The 22,601-nt window shown below is 48.4% G+C and overlaps 1 protein-coding gene across 4 annotated transcripts in view; it reads left to right on the top strand.

Annotated features, from left to right (window-relative positions):
- The first annotated feature begins 158 nt into the window (after positions 1–158).
- Positions 159–22,601, top strand: part of ksr2 (kinase suppressor of ras 2) — a 55,625-nt gene continuing 33,182 nt past the window's right edge. For 3 of the 4 annotated variants that reach the window (XM_029829932.1, XM_029829933.1, XM_029829931.1), the window contains exons 1-5: positions 160–883; positions 4,684–4,824; positions 4,922–5,072; positions 10,616–10,651; positions 11,248–11,749. In XM_029829932.1, coding sequence (XP_029685792.1) covers positions 710–883; positions 4,684–4,824; positions 4,922–5,072; positions 10,616–10,651; positions 11,248–11,749 — 1,004 coding nt within the window. In that variant the 5' untranslated portion in view covers positions 160–709. Of the gene's footprint in view, positions 884–4,683; positions 4,825–4,921; positions 5,073–10,615; positions 10,652–11,247; positions 11,750–22,601 lie in introns of all 4 variants that reach the window. The other variant, XM_029829934.1, reaches the window with a different exon arrangement.

Genomic DNA, 22,601 nt, shown 5'->3' with positions numbered 1-22,601 from the left:
AATTTCACGCGTCCTCTGACTCATTGTATTTGTCGTAAAACTGGTGTAAATGTAAATATTTGATTCCCCTCTCGGGCCTCTGATTGAAGCCCACTGCGCTGGGCGGAAATCTCGCGAGAGCGGCCCCTCGCGGAGGCGCTTCGGCGATGCGACGCTCTCGCTGTTGCTGTGGGTTTGATTGACAGGAAACATGTCGGTGTGGTGGGAGCGAACCGGGATGCAGCTGCTGCCAAGGGAGTACCTGCATCCAGGCCACATATGAGCACCTTTAAATACACAAGGCTTTTTGTGTCTGCCGCCGCCGCCGCCGCCGCTGATGACGATGATGCGCTGAGCGTCTTTTCATTTAAAGACCCGTTCGAAACGAAAGGGGAACCGGTGGATGCTGTGGCCAACCGTGCAGTCCCGCTCGGCGCCTCCGTATTGTGTTTGATTTAGCCAAAGACACCTTGATGAAACAGCAGGAACTACGAGGAGTGTTGTTGCGATGGAGCCGACGGTGTCACGGCTCAAACCTCTCCTGTAAACCCACAGCATCTCCTTTCATGGCGCTCTGCAGGTTCATCTGTTCCGTAGGCTCCTCCACGTTTCTTTATTGAATTATTACCTTGGGTATTTTGGTTTCTTTTTTTCCCCGTTTTTTTTTTTGTCTTTATTTTTTTCCTGTGAAAGAGCAAGAGGGGGAATAACGCCGACTGCTCGCCAAACTATGAACGAGGAGATGACAAAAAGCGAGGAGCAGCATCTTAGTTTGCAGAAAGCCTTGCAACAGTGCGAGTTGGTGCAAAATATGATAGACATCAGCATTTCTAGTTTGGAGGGTTTACGGACCAAATGTGCCACATCCAACGACTTGACTCAGAAAGAGATACGGACGCTGGAGGTAAGCGCCGCGAATCTTCGCCGTGCATCCTCATCTGAATCGATACGGAGGGCTGTCACCGTGTGCTGCTTTCTTTCTAGGCCACGGTGCATATTTCCCACATCCTACTCGTCCACGACAAAGCTGCGTTTCTCTCGCCGTTGCACGAACGTGCTGAGGTTTCTGCAAAAGCCCGCCGCGATCGGTGTTGTGTAGGGCCATAAATCGGGGGCTACGGGGCTGCAGTGGTCTGTTATAGACTGGCGCATTCTGCAGGTGGCGATGTGAGAAGGTGGCTCTTCTCCATCAGAGTAAAATGTGAGGCCTATACGGTCAGTCCGTGTTTACAGTCCATTACCGAGCCCGCAGCCTGCGCATCTGTCCCCGCATCGCTGTTACGCAAGGAGAGCAGATTACTCCGAAACCGTGTCAAAAAAACCCCCCAAAAACGTTTAATTGGCCCGCGGGGGATTCCGTAAATTGCGTTACGTAATGGTCACAATCTCGTGTTTGAGAATATCAAACTGTCCGTCGTGAAATCGGGGCCGTGATGGGACATAAAAACACGCAATAAAGTGCGATAAAACTCAGCATCGGGCGCCGCAGGCGAAACGCAGCGTCCGGGGCCCGCAAGAATGTTATGATGATGCCTCGGGACGTTTAAACAAACACCATTAAGTGCGATAAAAGTGGCCATAAAGTCGCCCGCGAGTGTGCACTTCAACACGGTTAAAGCAGCGCAGGTGAACACTCAAGGCCTCCAAAGCCCAGATACGTGTGCGCCAACTTTACGCATGTCGTCTGATTCTGGAGAACAAAGTGTGGGTTCTCCAGTATTATACAGCATCAGAGTCCTCCCAAATCATCTGGATAAGTTTAAAAGTGGACAGATGCAGTCACAGCAGCCACTGCAGCCTGTTAGCAGTCACTTGAACGCATCATTGTGGCGCGGTGGTGAGTTCAGGTTCGCTACTCACAACTGCTTCTCCCTGTTTTCGGTCTTCACCATCTTTGATGATGAATATCCAGCTCTTAATAGATCTGATGGTGCGTGTTTGAGGCTTTATCATAGGACAGATGCCTATTGGGTAAAACAAAGGTAAGTTATTTTACCGCCTAGGTCAAATTAGGGCGATGAGTCCCCAAAGAGTGTTTGTGTCCCAAACACACTGTCTGGCTCTAATGAATTAACTGTGAGTGATGTTGCAACATTCATCACTTCATCTTCTTAGGTTGCACATTTAAGATGCTTAGTATTGACCTGCGTGTGTGATAATGACCCAGGCTCCCAGTCGCCATAACAGCAGCAAGGCTGATGCGAATCCAGGACAGAGGGAGGTATTTTGGTCTGGACATGGACTGTTGTGGGTTGCAGTTCTCCTGTTGTTATATTTAGGCTGCAGACGCTGATGAGACCGCTTCAGGAGAAGCCAAACGGACCCTCGCATCGGCTTGTGCGGCTCCTTTTACTGATCAAACGAGGACATAAGAATAAGCCACGCAGCGGAAACGCACCTGTCATGAACGCAACACGGGGGGAGATCCCCGAAAATCTCAGGTCGTGACAGTTGCACGAGACCCCCCCCCCCTCCTGTGTGATATCTGTTTTCAATCAGCACTTTTGTCAAAAGATTTACCAAAATTAGTGGCCTCTATGATTACACGGACTGAGTGTTGGCACTGGTTCCCATTAGCATAATTACGCATTGTTGGCGCCCGTGTGACGCAGGAATGGTCAACTCAGACAATGAAGGATGGATCTTCTCTCACGTGTCCTTCATGCAAATGGGCAAAGGCTTTCTAATGTTAAACAGCATCAGAGTTGGAGAATGGAATTATGGGTAACGATGACTGAATGTTAAACTAAAACGTCAAAGGGTTTATTGTGCTGGAGGCACCTTAGCGCCGCCCGACGCCTTCAGGAGACCAGTTTTTTTGGTCACCTGTGCTGGTGTGTTTGGGGTTTGCGGATGTCAGAGGCAGCGTTTAAAGTTCCTGTAAAGCTGCGTGAAGCTGCGCGTTCAGTGTTTCACTGGTGATGAGCTTCTTTCCTCCAACAAGTCCAGGAATTCATTTACCTGGATCCAAAACAATCTGGTTTGTGTTTCCGCTGCATCTCAAAGTTCTGTAAAATGTATTAAAAGCAGGAAAGGGTCTTATAAAGTTTCCTTTTGATTACTATTTGATTCTTTGATCTCTCTGCACCCCCACACATCTTATATTGTAAATCTAAGAGCTCATATTCTAAATGTGTCGCCTGGTGAAAGGACGGTGCCTTTAAGTGAGCTGAGGCCAAAATCTGCCGTCATGTGAGTAAATCAGCGTGTCACATGACCCCGGCGTGTCACATGACCCCGGCGTGTGGCTCCTGTCAGGAGGGATGTCCTCAACGTGAAGGTTGATGTCATGAGCATAACAAAGTGCATGTACGTTCACCTCCTTAAGATGTGCACACCTGTTAGCCCGTCTCAGTCACACCTGACCCACCACCGTCACACGCCAGCCAGAGAGAACCGGTTAACTTGGCCAAAAGTGCAGCTATGAAACTTACAGGAGCTATTCAGGCCATTAAGTTATTTTCAGCCTGCTGTAGTTATAACTGCTGTTCTGTGTGGCGAGACCAGAACATAACACTTTAGCTTATAGCATCAGTCTTTACTTTTCCTTCCCCGAGTGCAGGTTTTCAGATGCTCACCTCTCGAATATTTGCAGTCGATTAAATAGCAAAAGCAGCATATTTGAGAGGCTTTGACAGAAGGTAGAGTGTGGACAATAAGGCGTGAAAACCCCCAGAGTTTGTTTTTCTGCTTATTGTTAGCCTCGCTAGCGTATGTTCGTGCAGCTGCCCACCGTGCTGCACGCTGCCTTTATGTACCCGCACACCACCCGGAGTGAACTCAGCTCTGACTGAAGTCTCAGGACCACAGCACCACACTGGACTCAGGCCCGAGACGGTGGCACGTGGCGGTTCTTGCTGAGTCAGCAGAAAACTTGATGAACCCCGTGAAGGTCTTAAAACGTGGCCATTTAATACTCAAGAGAAGGCCGCCAGTTTGAGGCTGAAGGGAAGGTTATTATTAATTCTTTTTGTTCAGATTCGAGGCTCCGCAGCTATAAATAAAATGGGATTATTGTAGTTGCGGCTGCAGCCGTTAGCGGGCCGCCGCTGCAGGCTCCGGAGTCCCTCCTCTCTACTCTTCTCGGGTCAGCACTCACGCAGGTGCAGCACCGTCCCGGGTTCTCCGTCCTGAATCCTCTGCGCCCGTAGATCGGACCTGATCGAACAGGAAACCAAAAGCACCAGCTGTCCCAGCAAGGACGCCGCGGGTTCATTTATGTCCGCAGATCAATTAAAGGCAGCGGTGACACAATTCGAAACGACTTCATCACAAGTGAAATCTCCCAGATGTGCAGCCGCGCCGGGATCCCAGAGGGGGTCACGGGGGTCACGGGGGCCCTTTCACAGGACACACCCTCGCACCATTTCCTCCCACTGAGGGGTAATTGAGAGCCTTTGGTCTGTGGTAACTGGAAAAGCCCCAGACAAACATGGGGAGAACATGCAACGACCCAGTGCCTCCAGGCTGAGCGCGTTTGATCAGCAACGTTGGATTCCCACGGAAAATATCCCCAATTAGTTGTTGGCGCCTTTGTGTGATGCTGCGTTGTGATGTCAGGGGTCGTTGTCAGGGGTCGTTGTCAGGGGTCGTTGTCAGGGGTCGATGCGGGTCAGACTTAATTCAGCACCTTTTCGGGCGTGTTCAGCTCCGGCGTGTTTGGCGCCGCTCCGCCTCAGCTCCTCCGTTTGCCTCCGTTCTCAGGGGAAGTTGGTGAAGTACTTCAGCCGCCAGCTGTCCTGCAAGCGCAAAGTGGCCTTAGAGGAGCGGAGCGGCGAGCTGGAGGACTTCCCTCGCCTCGGCCACTGGTTCCGCATCGTCAACCTGAGGAAAGAGGTCACGCAGGTAACGGATGGTTTCAGAGCCCAAAGTTCTTTTCGCGTGGCTGTTTAAAGCAACTAAAGCGCTTCACTAATCCCTCTGCTGTGACCTGTTGCTGCAGGAGATGAGCCCCGGCGAGGTGACCCTGGAGGGGCTGCTGGACATGAGTGAGGAGCAGGTGTGCGAGCTGCTGCAGAAGTTCGGTGCCAGCGAGGAGGAGTGCGCTCGTCTCAACGCCTCCCTGTCCTGCCTCAGGAAGGCTCACCAGCTCGGTGAGGACGCAGAAAGACCTCATAAACAAACAAACAAGTTCTCAGGACCGCCAGCATTATTACTGCGTGGATTCCTTCGTTTAATACCAAAAGAACGGGCTTAAAGAGTCACGCGCGGCGTCTCATCAGACGCACCAAAGGGTCGAGCGCGTCCCCGGCCGGTCGTGCACGTTCGCTGTCCCGTAAATGTAAATGCAACTTTCCCCCCGTGGCCCATCGGGCTTCGGTGTTTTTCTTCCAAACGCCCACTCGCTCCCATGGGTCGGTCCAACCGATCGAATCTGCAGGCGTGAGCGTACGCAGGCGTGCCGAGGAAGACGGGCTCACGGCGGCACGTGGTGCGTGCCTGGTGTGTGAACGCATCCCACAGACGCTGGAGGTGCGTTTGAGGGGGTTTCAGGGGATTTTTGGCACTGAGACGAAGGCCGCAGCTGTCTGAGTACTCCACAAACACACCGTCGGTCCTGTGACTGGAACTAAAGGCTCTGGTTTAGAAAATACAGAGCAAACAGGTGCTGGACACTTTTAAACGTGTGTATATAAAAATTAAAATTCTTTACTAAAGAGGAAGAAAAAAAACCCAATCACACTAATACTGGGGGTGCCCAGTGATTGGCTCTCAGATCACCCAGGATGATGCTTCTGAACGTAAATACAAACAACAACAGTGCAAATTATTTTCCTTTTTATTATTTAATTCCCCTTTGAGACGGTTGTTGAGATAAGGTAGAACAGTTCTCTGCACTTCACTTCACAAATTATACTAACGTTTCATTTTATATGTTGAGAGAAGACAACAGGCGGCATAATTAGTCCTGTACAAAAAACATATTTGCATAAACTTGGTGCCATTTGTGTGTCTGAGCTTGTGATGCAGGGGAGTTTTATTTAGAGGAGGCATCCCTGCATCCGCCTGCTGAATTAGAACCTTATTTGTGAAAGCAGGGCTTTCATGTGAAGCTGTTGTGGTTTTTAGCTGCTCTTTCTATCAGGAGAAAAGAGCAAACTGTGAATATGACTCGACATCATTCACCCTGATGAAATGATCTATTTCACTCTCACCGGAAGGCTTTAGGTGGCGCTGTTGCCTACAATTTAAGACTTTAAGTTTTTCTTTTCCGTCGCAAAAAACTAAATTCAGTAACTAGATAAGCTAGTAGATAATTAAAATGATCTACAATACTGTACAAGTACACAGTCCAGCAATACTGCTGTTGTTTAGACAGCAGCAGAATATTTAATTCAATTTCAAGATGTGCCAATGATTTCCAGCAAAGCGCATTAGAATAAAGACTTGAACTGAGTTTTGCTCTATTGCACATCCTCATACGTGAATGAATATAAAGTATTAGGGTTTTTTTCTATCACGTTTTTTTTTTCAAGTAATACTTTCTTAAACTTATTAATTGTAGTTTTGGAGGTGCAGGTAGGAACACCAAAGACAATTATAGTGGTATCCACACTGATGAAGTAAAATACTTATCATTAAATATACTCTAATTTAGTAGACATTTCTTTCATGACACACCCCTGATTATTCCCTTCTTCCGAAGTATTAATTTTTTTCTCATCCAGTTAGTAGGATGTAGTTAATAAGGGTAGTTAATATTCGGGGAGTTTCGACGTTTCTCTGGTTCCATAGTTGTACACTAGGTGGCGGTAACGACCACGTCTGAAAGCCAGTCTATCAGATCAGCGCTTTTGCAATACCGCTTATTTACCAGATGGTGGCAGTATAACACCATCAGCATTTAGCTGTAGGTTTAATAAGCTACCTGCTTCTTGAAACACACACACACACACACACACACACACACACACACACACACACAGACACACACACACTGTTCTATGGCATGTCTTCTGAGATGCAAGGCTCTGATAAACAATTAAGTAAATTAACAAAACAGATACTCGCTTTTTTTCATCAGTCCCTTAATTCTGATTTATTTTGGCCATCCCCCACAGCTTTAAGGGTTTCATTTCGTTCCTCTGACTGGAAAATCAGGCTCTTTCTTATTCGGCAGGTGTGCAGCTGCGCTCTCCAAATTATTAACACCCCCCTGTTGGTGGCTGTACTGGAATTTGAGACAGGCGTTAATTCATCATCGTTCCCGTCAGCGGCTGTGATTCTGGCTACGTTGGGCGAAGAGAACCTGGAGAGATTTAATCATCTACAGCTGCATCATACATGAATTAGTGGATTATGTCGAGAAGTGACAGGAGAACGGCTGCATTGCCTCACTGCGTGTTGACCCATCTCAAGGCTCCCCCACCTCAAACTGTTGTACACTGTTTTATCTGCCAGTAAGCTAAACCTTAGCAAGTGTGTTTACACCTTGCAAGAGAACACAGGTGACTTACAGGGGTGGCGAAGCGTCTCTCAGTGCTTTTGAAGAGCGACAAAGTACCAGAAAAACCTCCTAAAAACAGCATGGGTGAACTGTATCAGCTTCTAGTGAAACACCCTTTTTTCCCTTCCCTGTTTGTTCTGTACCACTTATATTCCCAGTTTTGTCACCTGTCTCCTTGGCTCCTTCCTCGGTTGGCCTCACCCAGCAACTAATGTCCACTTCAGCCCATTTAAGCCCGGACTGGATGGTGTTCCAGCCTCCCGCACAGATTTATATTTAAGCCTTTAAAATCTGGAGGTTATGGCGAGATTACAGCGACATTCAGTCGGCATGAATGAAAGAAGGGGTTTTTTTTAGACGTGACTCATTAGATGTTGCATTAAATGCGGCTCACATACACTTCAGTGCCTGTTACAGTCTTGCGGTATTTATATCCTTTTTTTTTTATTACGTGCAGGCAAATAAATGTGAGTCCTTTATGTTTATCTGACTCTAATGGAAGAGGAAAGAAACTAATGGTAGTTAATAGAATATTTCACGATGGGCTCCTGGGATTGCGGTCCTACAGTCGCAACGAGGGTGACTCATACAATTTGGAGGCAGCCGGTCGGTCTTTTGTGCCGCGATATACACACATTAACCAGCCCACCCCTTTTCAACAAGCACACACACACACGCGTTTCTTGACTATGAGTTGCTCTGTGGATCGGGCTAATAGTGTTGATCCCTGTTTTGCACGACAGTCCTCTGCCTTTCCTCTGTAATCTCCGAGAGCTTCGGAGGAACGTCCCCCCGCTGCCCCGAGCCGGCTGCACATTAAACACCTAATTGGCTCCGATGCCATCAGTGTGTGGGGTGTGTGTGCGTGTGTGTGTGTGTGTGAGGGAGGACGTTTGGCGGAACGGAGAGCGAAGGAGGTAGAAGGACAGGGAATCAGACGAGGGGAATTTGGTGTGACGGCGTCGGGGGAGGAAGACGTGCACGATGAGAGGAAGAGCAGAGGGAGGTGAAGGGCCCAGAAGACGCATCCTGTCTAACTTTGAGTCTCCTTATTGCACCACGACAGCACCCGGCACCCCCCCAGCCCACAGAGGGCAGATATTGGATGGCCTTTCCACAGAGCCCTGTTCACCGTTGAAGAGGGACCGGCCCCTGTCACCGTGGCATTTGGCTGCCATTTTGCCAAAAGAAAGAACACATCTGTTGTTAATTAGTCCAATCAGGAGGCTTTTATCCGCCTTCCACGAAGCCTCGTCTGCACGTTAAGATCGCCCTGTTGATGGAGCGAGGCCCCCCTGTTTGCATCAATCACCACGGGAGCGAAGCAGCTGCCTGGGGGGGGGGGGGGGGGCAGGACCTGGGCAGAAGGACAGAGCCGTAGTTTTGACAGCAGGTGTAGTTTTACGGACCAACAACACTCATCACAACACACATCCGGGTGTGAGAGAAGCAGCAATTCCCCCCAACGCTGTCGCGTCTTGAGCAGCACGCAGCAGCGACAGTGAGGCAGCGGCGCACAATGGCGGCGGCGGCGTCGCACGATGGCGGCGGCGGCGCCATGAGCACCGGCTCCTGAACTTGAGGGGATTGTTCTCTGCTCAGGTTAGATTGCCAGACACAAGAGCTTTGCCGTTAGCGCGCCGCTGGTTGCTAAGATACTCGCTCGCTCATTACCAAAGCGGCACTTCCGCGTTCAGCGCTCCACCTGTGGAGAATCGTCACCTGCGTATCTGCTCGGTGAGCCTGTCATTGATTTTCGAAGAGGGTTTCGGGTTATGTAACCGGCGGACATCTTGTTTGGTCCAGAAGCCATCAGCTCTCCTGTTGCCTTGGTAGCAAAAACCATTCAGTGGCCATTGATTAGCTGTACTCCATCACATGAAGAAAAGCTGCACTTCTACTTCGGAATGACCTGTTGCAATTTTAGCCTCCATAATTACTTGGCCATGATTAAATCCCCCCTGTGCATCTTTCCCTCCCACTTCGGGGCTCCGGAGCGCTCGATCGTCCTCTCTGCATCTCAACGACCTTCTGGAGAGGTGGAGACGGGGCCCCCGTGACGGAGGTTCAGGCGGAGGCAGCACTCGGGACAGAGGAGCCGCATCCCGACTGACCCCATTGACCAGCATCCATCAGCTCTTGACATGTTCTTGAGACTAATGAATCCTGGAAAATTGGGATCAATATTCCCAGAGCCGCATGCCGAGTGACAAAAACACCACTCGGGAAGTTGAACTGATGTTGTTTTCTGTCCTATTTTGGACTTGGCTGGATAAACATACTCCGCTACGGCAGCATTTTCACTCCCATCACTTCACTTTTCAGGTATTTGTCAGGGTTCTTTAAAGGTCCAGCGTGAAAGACGGTCGTCAGAAACTGAGGCAACGGGAACAAATTCACGTTTTGTAGCATAAACGTTGATATGATTCCTCCTTTGTGGTTACTAGAATGTTTCTACAGAAGCAAAATAATTTAATAAAACCATTACTATCAAAAATAACTGAACAGCTAAAACCAAAAATATGCAGCCAAAATTGAATTAATCCTCCACCAAAACGCTAAAATGACTCTGCAAATAAAGAGTTCCAGGACTTTATTCATCGCCGTTATTAAATTGCAACTCCATGAGCAGTTGCCAGTCTTCAGCTTCTATTTGTTGTCTTTATTAACAATAAACATAGTAAACAGAAAAAAGGAAAAGCTTCCTCTGCCGTCCCGTGTGTGTTTGCATCTGTTTTGGCACAAACAGGGAAAACTCTCGAATGTTTACAGCCTTTTGTACACGACATGAGAGAATTAAAAAGGCCGCCGGCGTTGTCTCTAACTAAGTTCTGCGGTGAGTCTCCCGGGACCTTTTATCCCAGATACATTCTGTGCTTCATTTGATGTTGCTTGTGTTAATATTGTGTTTGAAGTTTGTCTTTTTTGATGCTGCCGTCTCTTCGGGGTTGGGCGGGACGTAAATGAAATGTAAAATAATGCCAGGAAGCAACATGGGGTGTGATTCGGAGTTCAAAAATAGATCCCCAACAGCTCCAAGTCAAACTTATCCGAGCTGCGACACCTGCTGGGGGTCACGTCCGCCCGTGTCGCGCTTTTTCAGGCAGTTTTGGGACTTTGCGGCGAGAAGTCAACTAATGCCGGCAGTCTCACCCGTAATAAACCCGTTCTTTTTGTGTCTCTCTGAAGAGCAACTTGAGGAGGATAAATTGCACAGCAACGGAGGTAAAGTATCACCCGTCCTGGCCGCTCACCTTCAGAGTTCGGTCGCCATGTTTCTCATTCAAAGTTTATTTTCGCTCCCGCTTGGCTCGTGGCTCGTGGCCATGACTCAGGCCTGGGTTTCCTCATCCCCGCCTTCTTCACACGTTCATCCATTCATGTTTGGTCTTTCCCACATCAGCATATTTGCACCGCGCCGCTAACGCCTTCCTGCCAGATATCGGCGGGCGCCAATTCCTCATCACCTGTTAACTGTTTGCCTGCTGCTGTTGTTTGAGACGTGATGTGTTCTCATGAAACGGATGACCGGACGCCTCAGTTTTAATTTGCTCCACGTCTACATTAAAACGGCACGAGGTTTCGGTAGGACCAGTTCCAACAGTTCACGGGGGTCTTTACGTAAAAGTGCAGATTATTGAGGTCGGTTTTTCAAAACAGTGCCGTGAACGTGGAAAACAAAGCAGTGACAACTAAAAACGGCTCCGCTGTGTCGGCTACGAGGTGGACGGAGCAAATTAAAGTCGTTTGTTTCGCCTGCGTCTCAGTTTTGTCTCACATTTGAGCCGTGAGTCGTCCACGTTCTGTCTTCTCTCTGCCAGGGAACCAGGTGAAGCAGGACTGGTCCATCCAGTGGCCCACCTCTGAATCAGGCAAGGAAAACACGCCGGTGTGCCAGCCAGAGGCCAGCCAGTGGATCGGGTTCCAGCTTTCCCAAAGCCCCAAAGTCCAGTCCAAGTACAACCAGCACATGTGCCACAGCCCCCAGGCCCTGGCCCCCCCTTTATACGCCGATCGGCTGAGCGTCGACAGCCCCGCCGCAGGGTTCTTCCAAGCCTTGGACTCTGGGCACCGTTCCCTGCCCCCGTCACCGCGTCAGAGGCATTTTGGCCACGCAGCACCTCGGACTCACTTGGTGGTCAACACCATGACCCCGCCTGGGACCCCACCCACACGGCGGCGGAACAAAATGAAGGCCCCCGGGACGCCCCCGCCGCCCAGCCGCAAGCTGATCCACCTGCTGCCGGGCGTCACGGCGCTGCACCGCAGCAAGTCCCACGAGTTCCAGCTGGGGAACCGCGTGGACGACACGCAGACGCCAAAGTAAGTGGAGAAATATGCAGCGTGAATATTCGTACATTTGTGTCGTGATTTCAGCCGCCCAAGGGTGCCAGCTAAAGGTGCACGAAGCCCTTAGCAGCAGCACTCAGCACTAATAAACTTACTTAGCAAAGTAAAACACCTTCCTCTTGCTGTAATTGTGCTCTTTAATCATATTTGTGCCAGCACCAGTCGGTAAATGAACCCTTGATTATTTATGCAGTAGCAGAGCCCGGTCTGGCGAACGCCCCTCAGCGTTTGGCGTGCAGGCTTAAATTATAACCGGATGGCAAAAATCAAGTGGAAGCGATGGTGAAAACTGTGACTTTTAATTCAGAAAGCAGCGGGTTCCTTATTGCGGAAATCCCTCAGGCTGTCGAAGCGGCCTGGCTGATAAAGTTTCGACCCAATAATCCAAGTTAAAATGGCGGACAGTAACTTTGACTTGCCGGCCCGCCCGAAGTGAACATGTATTGAGATTGAGTTCTCTGTCTCCATGGTCCGCGTGAGATAATTACATCCGATCCAACCAGCTCGGGGAGGAAGTAGGCGCTCCACCTTCCCTTCCCGCTGCCCCTCTAGAACCTGGCGTAATCGCGTATTGTAGTCGCATCATCTTAACTCCTGGGAGGACATCACTGCCCATAAAAAGCCAAGTGGCTGCCTGGAGATAACGGACCTGGAAGTCGAGTTCCCGACCAGCCGTGTTTGTGTCTGGTACGGCGCTGATCAGATTTTGCCGCTAACAGGATCCAACGATGGTCGGTAATCAGGAACCAGAGTCTGCCTCAGGAGAGCTGAGCTCATTTTGATAATGCCATTAAATGCCAGTGTTCTATCAATGCTTCACTGGGTAGATTAATATTTGGGGGCCGTCCTCTGCTTTTGTGTCGGCCATCTGGCTCGGTATTTGGCCCACGCCAGCTTTGTAGACGGGGGCCACTTCTACACGTGTCCGCGCACGTGGGGAACCTTTCCCTCCATGTCCCCGCGACGTGGAGTGGATCATGGCCGCAGCGAGAAGGCTGAAACGGCATTAGAGAATTGATTACCGGTCCCTGAGCGCTGATAGACTGCAGACTGAGAGCTGAGTCCCTCTAATCAATGGCCTTTCTGTGCCTGGAAATGTCGCAGCTCATCGAGACGGGGCAGGTCCTCTGCTCTCTCGGATAGCCAAGTATCTCCCATAATGCCTGGTAATTGGCTGGAGGATGCTGCTGGCGAGCATCAAACGGGGTGATTCAGTCCTGGCACTCGTCTTGGGTTTGTTGCATATTTTTACATGCGAGGGAATTGACAATTACACAAAAAATATGTGAAAGTGCAAAGGAGAAAAAATTAAAAAAAAACCTCCTATCACTCTATCGACTAGCTAAAATATCCTGAAAAAGGCTATTTCACACTTTAATGGCTGCTATTCTGTGATACTGCGCCTCTTCCGTCCTGTCCACATTTCCCTTTATTACCAACCTCGAGAATTTAATAAGCTCGTAGCGCTCCTCGGGTCCTCATCTTCTCCTGCTTAATTGCCCGCTTCCTCGGCCACGACACAGCGGCCAGGGATTATCCTCTGACCCCGAGACACACTCGCTCCATCACATAATGAGATATAGTTTAATATCTCATTATCGCCGCATGATACAGCTCCAACTAAATGCAGCTGAATGTGCAAGAATGCTCGCCTGAAAGGAGAATTTGGCTTCCACGCACGTGTCTTTTCCTCTGCTCTCCTCGTCCTGTTTCCAGCTGCCCACCAGCAGGTGGGTCCCCCCCCCCGGTCCTGCTCCGTGATAATTATTAGCTACGTCTCCAAATTAATGTAGCGTTTGTGCATCACAACAGAAATGGGCGATGGACCGAGAGAGGTGTCGCCAGAACTCTGCGTTTAGGTTATTTAGCTACAGAATTTTAGCTTTTTCCAGCCCTTCAGAAGATCCAGTTGGTGGAACTAAAGGTGTTTCTGGGACCTAACGAGGGTTTATTTCATTTTCCTTCATGTCCAAAAAGCAAATCTATGTATTAAATGAAGGAGTCGGAGGGCTTTAATCTCACTCATTACTGTACCAACCCAGCGAGGGGGAAGTGCTCGCAATTATTTTGTCGTTGGTAATTATGTTGTTGCACAAAAACTCTGGTACCCATCTGGTTTGTCTGGATTTGGACCGTCAGCTTTCGGCTTCATAGCCGTGTGCGGTCCTGCTTGATGTGTTCCCCGCTTCCTGTCAGCTCGCAGCAAAGCGGCCGGAGAAACGATAATCAGCAAATTGTCTGGCGAGTGTTTGGTAATATCACACAGCCAGGGTGGCCTCACTCCGAGCAACGTATTGATTCTTTCCTCAAGGCTCTTCAAACTTAATCCAAACGACTGTTATCCCCTTAATTAATGACAAATTCTGTTTTTAATATTGTGTGACTGAGCCCTGAGGGGCCTCAGAGCTGGAGAACATTCACCGTTCGATGGTTGAGGAACCTCCTGCAGGTCCAGGATCTACTCTTGGACCTGTTTGTTGGAAATTTTAAATTCTTAGCATACCACGGGAACCATGGGAACCTTCATCGCTACAACGTCTAAGGGCAGTGTCACAATAACGGAGCCTTGGGGAACGCCACAACAGAAAATGTCCTGTTAGGTAAATTATGGGCTGTTTCTACAACCACAGTACGGTCGGTGTTGAACCCCACCTCATTCACGGGTTCCTTCCAATTCTCTGACAACTCACTGCTCCCTTGTTAATATTTCTTTTTCCGACTGTCATCTTTAACTATCAGCAAGCTGGAGGAATTAACAGTGCCATCATTTGACTTTGAAATGATGGAAAACAATTTCCACAGCCAATCAGCGCCTCCCCACCCCACTGAGCACCTGTGCACGGTGAATCACACCAACGCCGTTCTGTGACACACCACGCAGTTTTGCTAATTGCTCTCTTTAGTCTCTCTTTCCACTCGTGCTGTTGCCTCATCAAACCCACCAAGGCAGGGTGGGATGAGGCAGACTTTGCGGAGAGTTTGCCGAGTTTGTTCCAAAGTAAAAACTCCATTCCACGTTGCATTAAGAGGATTCCCCAACAAACGTCTGGCCCCAACAACCAGGCCATGTTCAACATCCCTTGAATCGCCTTTCTTCCTCATTCTGATGCTGCTTTGGACTTCAGCGAGTCTTGATCACGTCTTCATGCCTAAGTGTGATTGGCTGATTAGCTATTGGTGTTAACAAGCAATCGAAGCGGTCTACCCAGTAGAGCGTATATACTGTGGTACAGGTCACAGTCATAATGGGTGGGGAAATTACCTGCTTGGCTGAGGTCTGCTCTCTCCTTCAGGGCTTTATTTCTAGTAATTGGGTGAGTGACTAAATAAAAAAGTTGTTAAAAAGCTGAATTTTCCCTTCAGACTAAAGTCCATGTGCATCAGATTTTGCCGCCAATAAAACCTCGTTAGCATAGATCAGGTTCCACTGAGCACGTCGGATCCCTCGGAAGGCGCTAACAGGGAGGATGAAGTTCAATTTTAATTTTTCCTCTCGATCCCGACTTTATTTCCCAGCATCCTCCTCGCTCTTTCACTCTCTCGGTGCCCTTTTCAGAGAGGAGAGACTCTTTGGGACAAATAGCCAATTAATGAGCCTGGTTGTGTATGTTAATGAGTGATAACGTGTGTACGAATGTGGAAAAGGCCAAGTGAGTTTCCAGTCTGTCAGCGTCGCACTCGATCCTTCTGCAAAGCGTGAATGTTTGTTTTTCCGCCGTCTCTTGTCTTGCCTTCCCCCGCTGGTGGAAATGGGAATATCATATAGTTAATGCCACCTTATGAGACTTTCACAGCTTTTTGAATGTTAAGCACTTTCTTATTGAATTGGATGTTTGCTAATAAATCACACAGCGCCGAGGGTTGGCGTGATTCACCCTCCGCTTCTCTCGGGGTAATTCTACCCTGCGATGCTCAGGGGAAGCAAATTTGCATCTCTTCCATGACTAAATTAGCTGTTTGCTTCACGGAGATGGCGCACACATCATATATTTCTCTCCCCATTTTCCTCTTCCCTTTCTCTCTCTCCGCATCCTTTTCTCTTCCCTCTTCGCCCCTCTCATTGCATCGCCTTTGACAGCCTGTCGATGCGTTATTCCACAGTCATCCGTAACATTGAGCCATTCAGAGGGAAAATACATTTTGCATTGGATTTAGTTTTCTCCGCGCTGAGCGCAGCGAGCTTTGAACATTGCAGGAGGGAATCGACTCAATGGGGGTGCTGCGGGATAAGTTGGATACATGAACGCGTTTGATGGTATCGGGGGTCGCGGTGTGTCAACCGGAGCGTTCCCTAATGGTGATGTGGCGTGCCCCCTCAACAAAAGCCACACTGTCTAAGAACAGACGCACTAATGCCACGGTTACACGGCTCATCGGGGAGTTGCTATGTTCTGAAAACGTCCGTGTTCTGCACCGACTTGGTGGGTGGGGGCCTTTCTACCCTCGATAAGGAGCAGCTAAGAGTGTAGAGGTGTGTGTTTAACCGATGACGTGCCTGCCTGGGCTGTAAAACACGATCAAAAGGGACACAAAGGACGTCATCTCATCAGATTTTCTATAAATTCTTCACAGCCGGAGCCGTCTCATTTCCACTGGCCGTGCTTTTCCATCAGACACTATGGAAGATGTTGTTTACCTGTCTGAGGTGAATTGTTGGCAGGGTAAACACAGTCAGCCACGCTCCCCCCCCCCCCAGGTGAGACGGCGTCAACTTAGATGCGGGTTTTTCTTCTTTTTTTATACACTTGATGCATAAACTGGTGATGAAAATTGTGTTTTCAGCCCCCCAGGGGTCAGAAATAGGGATGACAGCTTCCCTTATGAGCCGAATCTATGTGACAAATAAGAGCTCGAATAAAATGACTTCGACTGATTTTAAACAAGGATAAAAGTTGCTAAGAAAATGAAGTTGCACATATTGTTTCTTCTAGTGGAACTTTGCAGTTTTTCTGGCTGCATTTACATAAAAGTGGCAGAAGCCGCCCAGACAGTGACCTCTCCACAGAAAAATCGATATTCTGCCCGGTCATAAAATCAAATCATATAAGATCCTCGCTGCCGAGTGTGCCACGGCGCTAACTTTCAGCTCTGGAAAATAGCCCTTTCTGTTGCCTTAACCCATGTTATCTGCTGAGACGCATGATACAGCATTCTCTTAGTGTCAGGTCCCGACATGGATGGTAAGAATTAATTTTAATTCTTCTGGAATGCCTTTTTTTTTGCTGTGGCGGTTAAATCTACCCTCGTTTAAGAGTCCCTCTGACATCTTCATGCTGTCTGGTGCTCGCTTCAGGCCTAATCTGATGCCGTGTTTCACTTTTTATGATGCGGCTGACACCACATCCTCACCATCGCTCCCCCGATGATCTGCCAAGATGCAGATCCGCCACACACGTCGCCACTTTAGCGAGCGACCCCTGACCCTGGAGGATTAATAGTCCCACGTGCCCTGGGGTGTGGAGCGTGGGGCACACCGCGCCTCTGACTATTTATTACGTATGTGGGGTGGGGGAGAGGCGGCGTTGGCTGCGGGGATTATTGGCGTATGTCTTCCTTTCCCTGTGGACTGAACTCATCCATGTTAATCAGAGCTTCGAGCTCGACGCCCATTAATGACGAGTCAGGTGAGACGTCAACACCGGGGAGCTTAATGGCCAGATGCTGCCGGCCCGTTTCTCCATCCAGCCGCCGCTGTAATGGTCGTCCCACCAAGCCTTGACCGGCCGCCGAGAGATTGGAATCATGATTATGAATTTATATGAGTGTTTAGGAGTGTCGCCTTTGCCCAAACGTTCACCGTTTCTGGTGGAGATCAGATTTATGAGGCTGTGTTTTTTTTCCCCCGGTGATTTCTGAACAAGTAGCCAGGGTGGGAAAACAGGCCGAAAGTGGGAAATGAGAAGTCACTTTTTATTCTTTCTGATTGTAATTTCATGAATCTGTCATCAGCTTGAGCTGAAGCTGGACACACAGAGAAGTTAGCGTTGGATTTATTGAGCAATAGGAGCTAGTTTACTGGTTATTACCACCATTCATCAATCGGGCCATCAGGGCCGACCTTCATCTCATTGTTTGTGATGTTGAGGGCAGCACAGACAACATCTGCTGCAGGTTCCATATTGTCCCTGTCCTCCCCCTTTTCTTTCTTAACTCAATGTCATTTATTGCCCTGCGCGCGCGCAAAAGCAACTTAACCCACGCCGTCGTGGGCCGCGCTGGCGTCCTCGTCCGGGCCGCCGCCATGTAGGTCAGATTAGAGATCGTACGGCTGGAGCTACGGGTGAAACGAGAAAATGAAATTTGTCAATGATCTGCTTGGAAAACACACACACACACACACACACACACACACACACACACACAGACTCACTCGTACATGAATGACCAAAATAAAATGGAGAATAGAAGATGATTCATCCCACATTTAATTAATTACTGCCTGGCTGCACGTGCCTGGAGTTTAACCATTTACAGTCCAGATATCCAGCAAATCAGAGCTGGAATAAAACCGATGTGACAGAAGTGTAGCCCCTGAAAATGGATCCACTCTGCTTGAAATGGCTCTAATTGCTAAAGGATAAAGGCTATAATTCTGACACACCCCCACAGTAGTCGGGAATAGACCGTTATAATAATAAATTTGGATTATTATCCAAATGATTACATACCTAGTTGTTCATTTATCAATATAATAGAGCGGCAATTTACTGGTGATATCATTAAACAGCTTTTTCCTGCAGCTCTGAGTGTGTGTGTGAGTGTGTGTTGGGAGGCTGATGTGAAGGTATGTTTAGGAAGCAGATGGTTCTATGGGATGACGCTGTTTAGGAAGAAATAAGCAGCCCAGCGTTGAGACAGGGTTAGCATGTCTGCATCACCGTCGGATGTAACCCAACAACGGAAAAACACGGGTCAGATTCCAAACAGGGTTAAACCCAGCGACCCGTGAGCGAATGGCCGCTGCGGGTGGACGTTTGTAAACTCTAACACGTCTGGTCCAACGACAACCATGAATTAATGAAGAGTTTTGTGCCGCAGCTCCGAGGGCGCCGGGGGTGTCGCGGAGGATAGTTGGACGCCGGGCGAATATGAGATGAACCGTTGCGCTTTCTAAACTTTCGCCTCTGAAAATATTTAGACTCTCGCCACTGAAAAACCAGAGGATGCTTTGCCACACGTCCAGTGCATTATGGGCCTTCGGAGCATGTCGGAAGAGCGTGTGCACGTGCAACCATTCCACAACAGACTCTTTCAATATTCCCTGACGTGTTTCCCATTAACAGGAGGAATCGGTGCATCTTGCCATTGAAAGTGCCTCGCCAGCCCGTGACAGGTCCACGCCCACGTGTTCAGGTGCTGCTGTTGCACGTGTCCGCCGAGCACGCCGATAAATCCATACTGACCACTTACAGTGTGGCAGTTCGGTCTCGTTAATGGGAAAACCCGCGGGTCAAAGATTTAGGGCAAAAGCAACAGAACAACATCGTCGCTGGGGGACCTAATTTTCAATTCACGGCGGGTACTTTAGCGAACGGATCGCGCTCTTTTCTTCAGAACGCTGCTTATTCACGGAGGGGATGTTAAAACTGACCTTTTTCTGAACCCCCGGTGGATGTTAACCCCTCCGTCAACCGTAAGCACTTGACTGGCTGTAACACTGTGTCAGTTAAAGTCTCCCGGCAGTTATTGTCCATTCAAACAAAATCACCAACTACAACAAAAAAGTTATATATACATTTATATAGAGAGAGATCTTTACACTTTACAACTTTACAGGTGTCTAAAGTTAGCATTCAGCGGCGTTTAGGGGGCTAAATGTATGCGCTTATTCACAGATTAATGTAAAATCATCGTTTTTACTCAGTGACGTTCGCTGGCATAGTGACATGTGGAGGTTCCACAGCTTCAACACAAGAGACAACTGTAAGGAATGTTCCTGTTAATATCCAGAGATCATTAAATAGATCCTAATAAAGCCAAAATCTGAGACTCCCCTCACAGCGTCGGTGGGAAAGTGAAAATTCTAATTAAAAAAGTTGATAAAGAACAGCTCCCTTAACACAATTAAAAGTTGGGACTATATACCAAAGCTGTCGGAAAGCCGTTAGTTACTTCGCAAATTCGGTCGGCTGCGAGAAACTCTTAGCGTCGACTCCTGCGCGTAGCGTGAAAATACGACCTTGCAGCGTGATTAAAAATGCAGCATGGAAGCTAACAGCAGTTCCTGTTAAAGCGAAGACGACGTTCCTTTCACGTTACAACTGTAGCCGCTGCTGCACTGAACTCCATTAACTCCTCCTAATGTTATCATCACAACACTTCAGTTCATTATTTGGGAGTAAATTGGACGCGATTATCATTGTTAAAACTATATTACTAAGGATCCGCGGCGTCGCTACAGCCTGCGCGCCGAGGATGGTGATATATTTATCTTTGAGATGGATTGTTACAACCGTCTTTCCTCCTGCTGGCGCCGGCGCCATGGCGACAGCGCTGTTCGCTCTTGTAATTCACACAAGGCGCGGATCTTCAACACGTCAAAAGTCTGGATTCATGGAGCCTCCAGCTTGAGCTTGATGAACAGGAGGTGATGAGGAAGTGGAGGCACTCAAAGAGACTGAGGAAAAGGTCAACGGCTGCACGAGAGGCGTGACCCAGAATGAATGAGAGCAGTTACTGGGAGGGGGCGGCGACGTCCACGGACGACCTGGGGGGGAGGACGGCCGGACAGAGGACGAAATCTCTGAGGAGTGACGGAATTTCACACCTTTGGGACTTAAAATCAGTTATTTTTGTCTCCATTCTTGTAGCCAAATTCCTGTTTTCCACCTTCCCCTCAGCCCCTCTGTCATCTGGTGGTGCTCCGTGCCCCCCCCCCACCCTTTCTATCTCTCCCGTGAGCTTTTCAATCTGTGGTTTCGCTCCTCGCTCCTCACCTCGGGCGTCTCTGTCTTAATTCACATCACACGTACGACCCCCACCCCCGCTGTGACTCGTGTCTCCCCTGGCCTCCGTTGACACCCGCCCTTATCGCAGTTGGAGACGCTGACAGTTAAAGAGGAGCTAATGAGCGAGAGGGGGGGGGGGGGGGGGGGGGGGGGGGTAATGACCACCTCGCGCTATTATCATACTGTCATCTCAACAGGTTATCGGCAAATATGGTCACGGTGACGCGTTAAGTGACGTCCAGAACAGCTGGGTCCGACGCCCCCGTCATTTCAACGGGCTCCTACAAACAAGCGTTTATTTTTGGTGGTGACATCTGGGAGGTGGCGAGGAGGAGTTTACAGTTGCTTGTTGCTTAATAGAAAAAGTTGTCTTAGTGTCACGAGGGTCATTAGGTCCATGATCCGAGGACGCAGCTGTCCTTGAGAAGCATCTTGGACTCTCTTGTTCACCACCATCACAGCCAGTGCGTGGTGGACGATGGCCGCCATTTATGGTTTTAAAGCACTCTGCTGGATGTTTGGATGTAATTTAAACATCAGCTGGTGTTTGCTGATTGCTGAGATGATTGTGCGGCGCGAATCTTAATGGCGGAGCTCAGAAGTCCCCAGATTAGCCTCTCGAAGGTTTTCCAGGGAGTAATCAAGTTAATGGACATTGCACCAGCACAACAGGTGTTTTAACATATCATTGCTTGCTTTTGCTGTCACGCCACGCGATAGCAGAGCGTCCCACTCAATGCTCAGTGTTTGCTTTCATTCATGCACAAACTCTGTGTCCGTATATTCAGAACCTAATTAGCAACAGGATGCTAACACTTAAAGTATAGGTTTGTTCTTTTACCTGCAATTTCTGCGTGGTACATGACCCCTTGATCCAAAAACTGAAAGAAAAACTTATCTACAGTATCTAGTTGTGTGCAAATGCTCTCATTTTGCTTTGAAACGTAAATGAAGCGACGTCTCAAGCGTTTATGCATCGCTTTAGCTGCCGGGAAGCAACAGAACCTGCTCAGAACTGCTGAAGACTTAACAGTAATTCTTCCTTGCGATCATTATTCAAGCCACCCTTGACATGTCCGTGTTTTCCTTTTTAAATGATGGCTATCAGGAATTTTGCTCCGCAGGTTTATTTGCATAAAAAGCCTCTCAGAAGAGTTCTCTATATGTTCAAAGTATCGGTAGAAAGATCACCACAGGTGTTAATTAGGTCCCATTTCGATATTTTTTCACCAGTAACGTTTCTGGTTTTGCCGAAGGGGTCTTTGATATTCGCTCCCTTTTTAAAGTCACCAGGAGGCATCATGACAGGAAAAAAATCATTTGAATTAAAGCACCTTTCCTGTAGCCTCCACACGTCTGATCAAATGGAATATTTAGATTTCAGATTCAGATTCAGGTCCTTTATTGTCCCACAGGGGGAAATTTACAGCGCAACAACAGCAAGAGCACACAGAGACAATTAAGATAAGAATAGAATAGAATAGAATTCGGAATATATATTTATAATATATATAAAATAATATTTATTTGAAGGTTTTACTGTGATCAGTGTCTACGGAGAGCTGTGTGTGTGTGTGTGTGTGTGTGTGTGTGTGTTTATTTTCTTTACTTAAGGACCACTAACCAAGTGAGGACATTTATCCAAGTGAGGACATTTATCCAAGTGAGGACATTTTGGCTGGTTATCACAGATTCAAAGGGCGATTTTAGGGTTAAAACTTGTTTTAAGGTTATGGTCAGACGGATTTAGGGTAAGGATTTAAGGGCTGGGGGGGGGATACCTGATTCGAATGACCGTCCTCACAAAGATATGAATACCAATGCATGTGTTTGGTGAAAAAATTGTGATATTTGGGTTTATAAATGGAATATTTATG

This window comes from Takifugu rubripes, chromosome 21, assembly GCF_901000725.2.
Source record: "Takifugu rubripes chromosome 21, fTakRub1.2, whole genome shotgun sequence".
Taxonomy (NCBI): Eukaryota; Metazoa; Chordata; class Actinopteri; order Tetraodontiformes; family Tetraodontidae; genus Takifugu; species Takifugu rubripes.
Note: the sequence above shows the minus strand (reverse complement) of the source record. Positions and strands in the feature narration are given on the sequence as shown.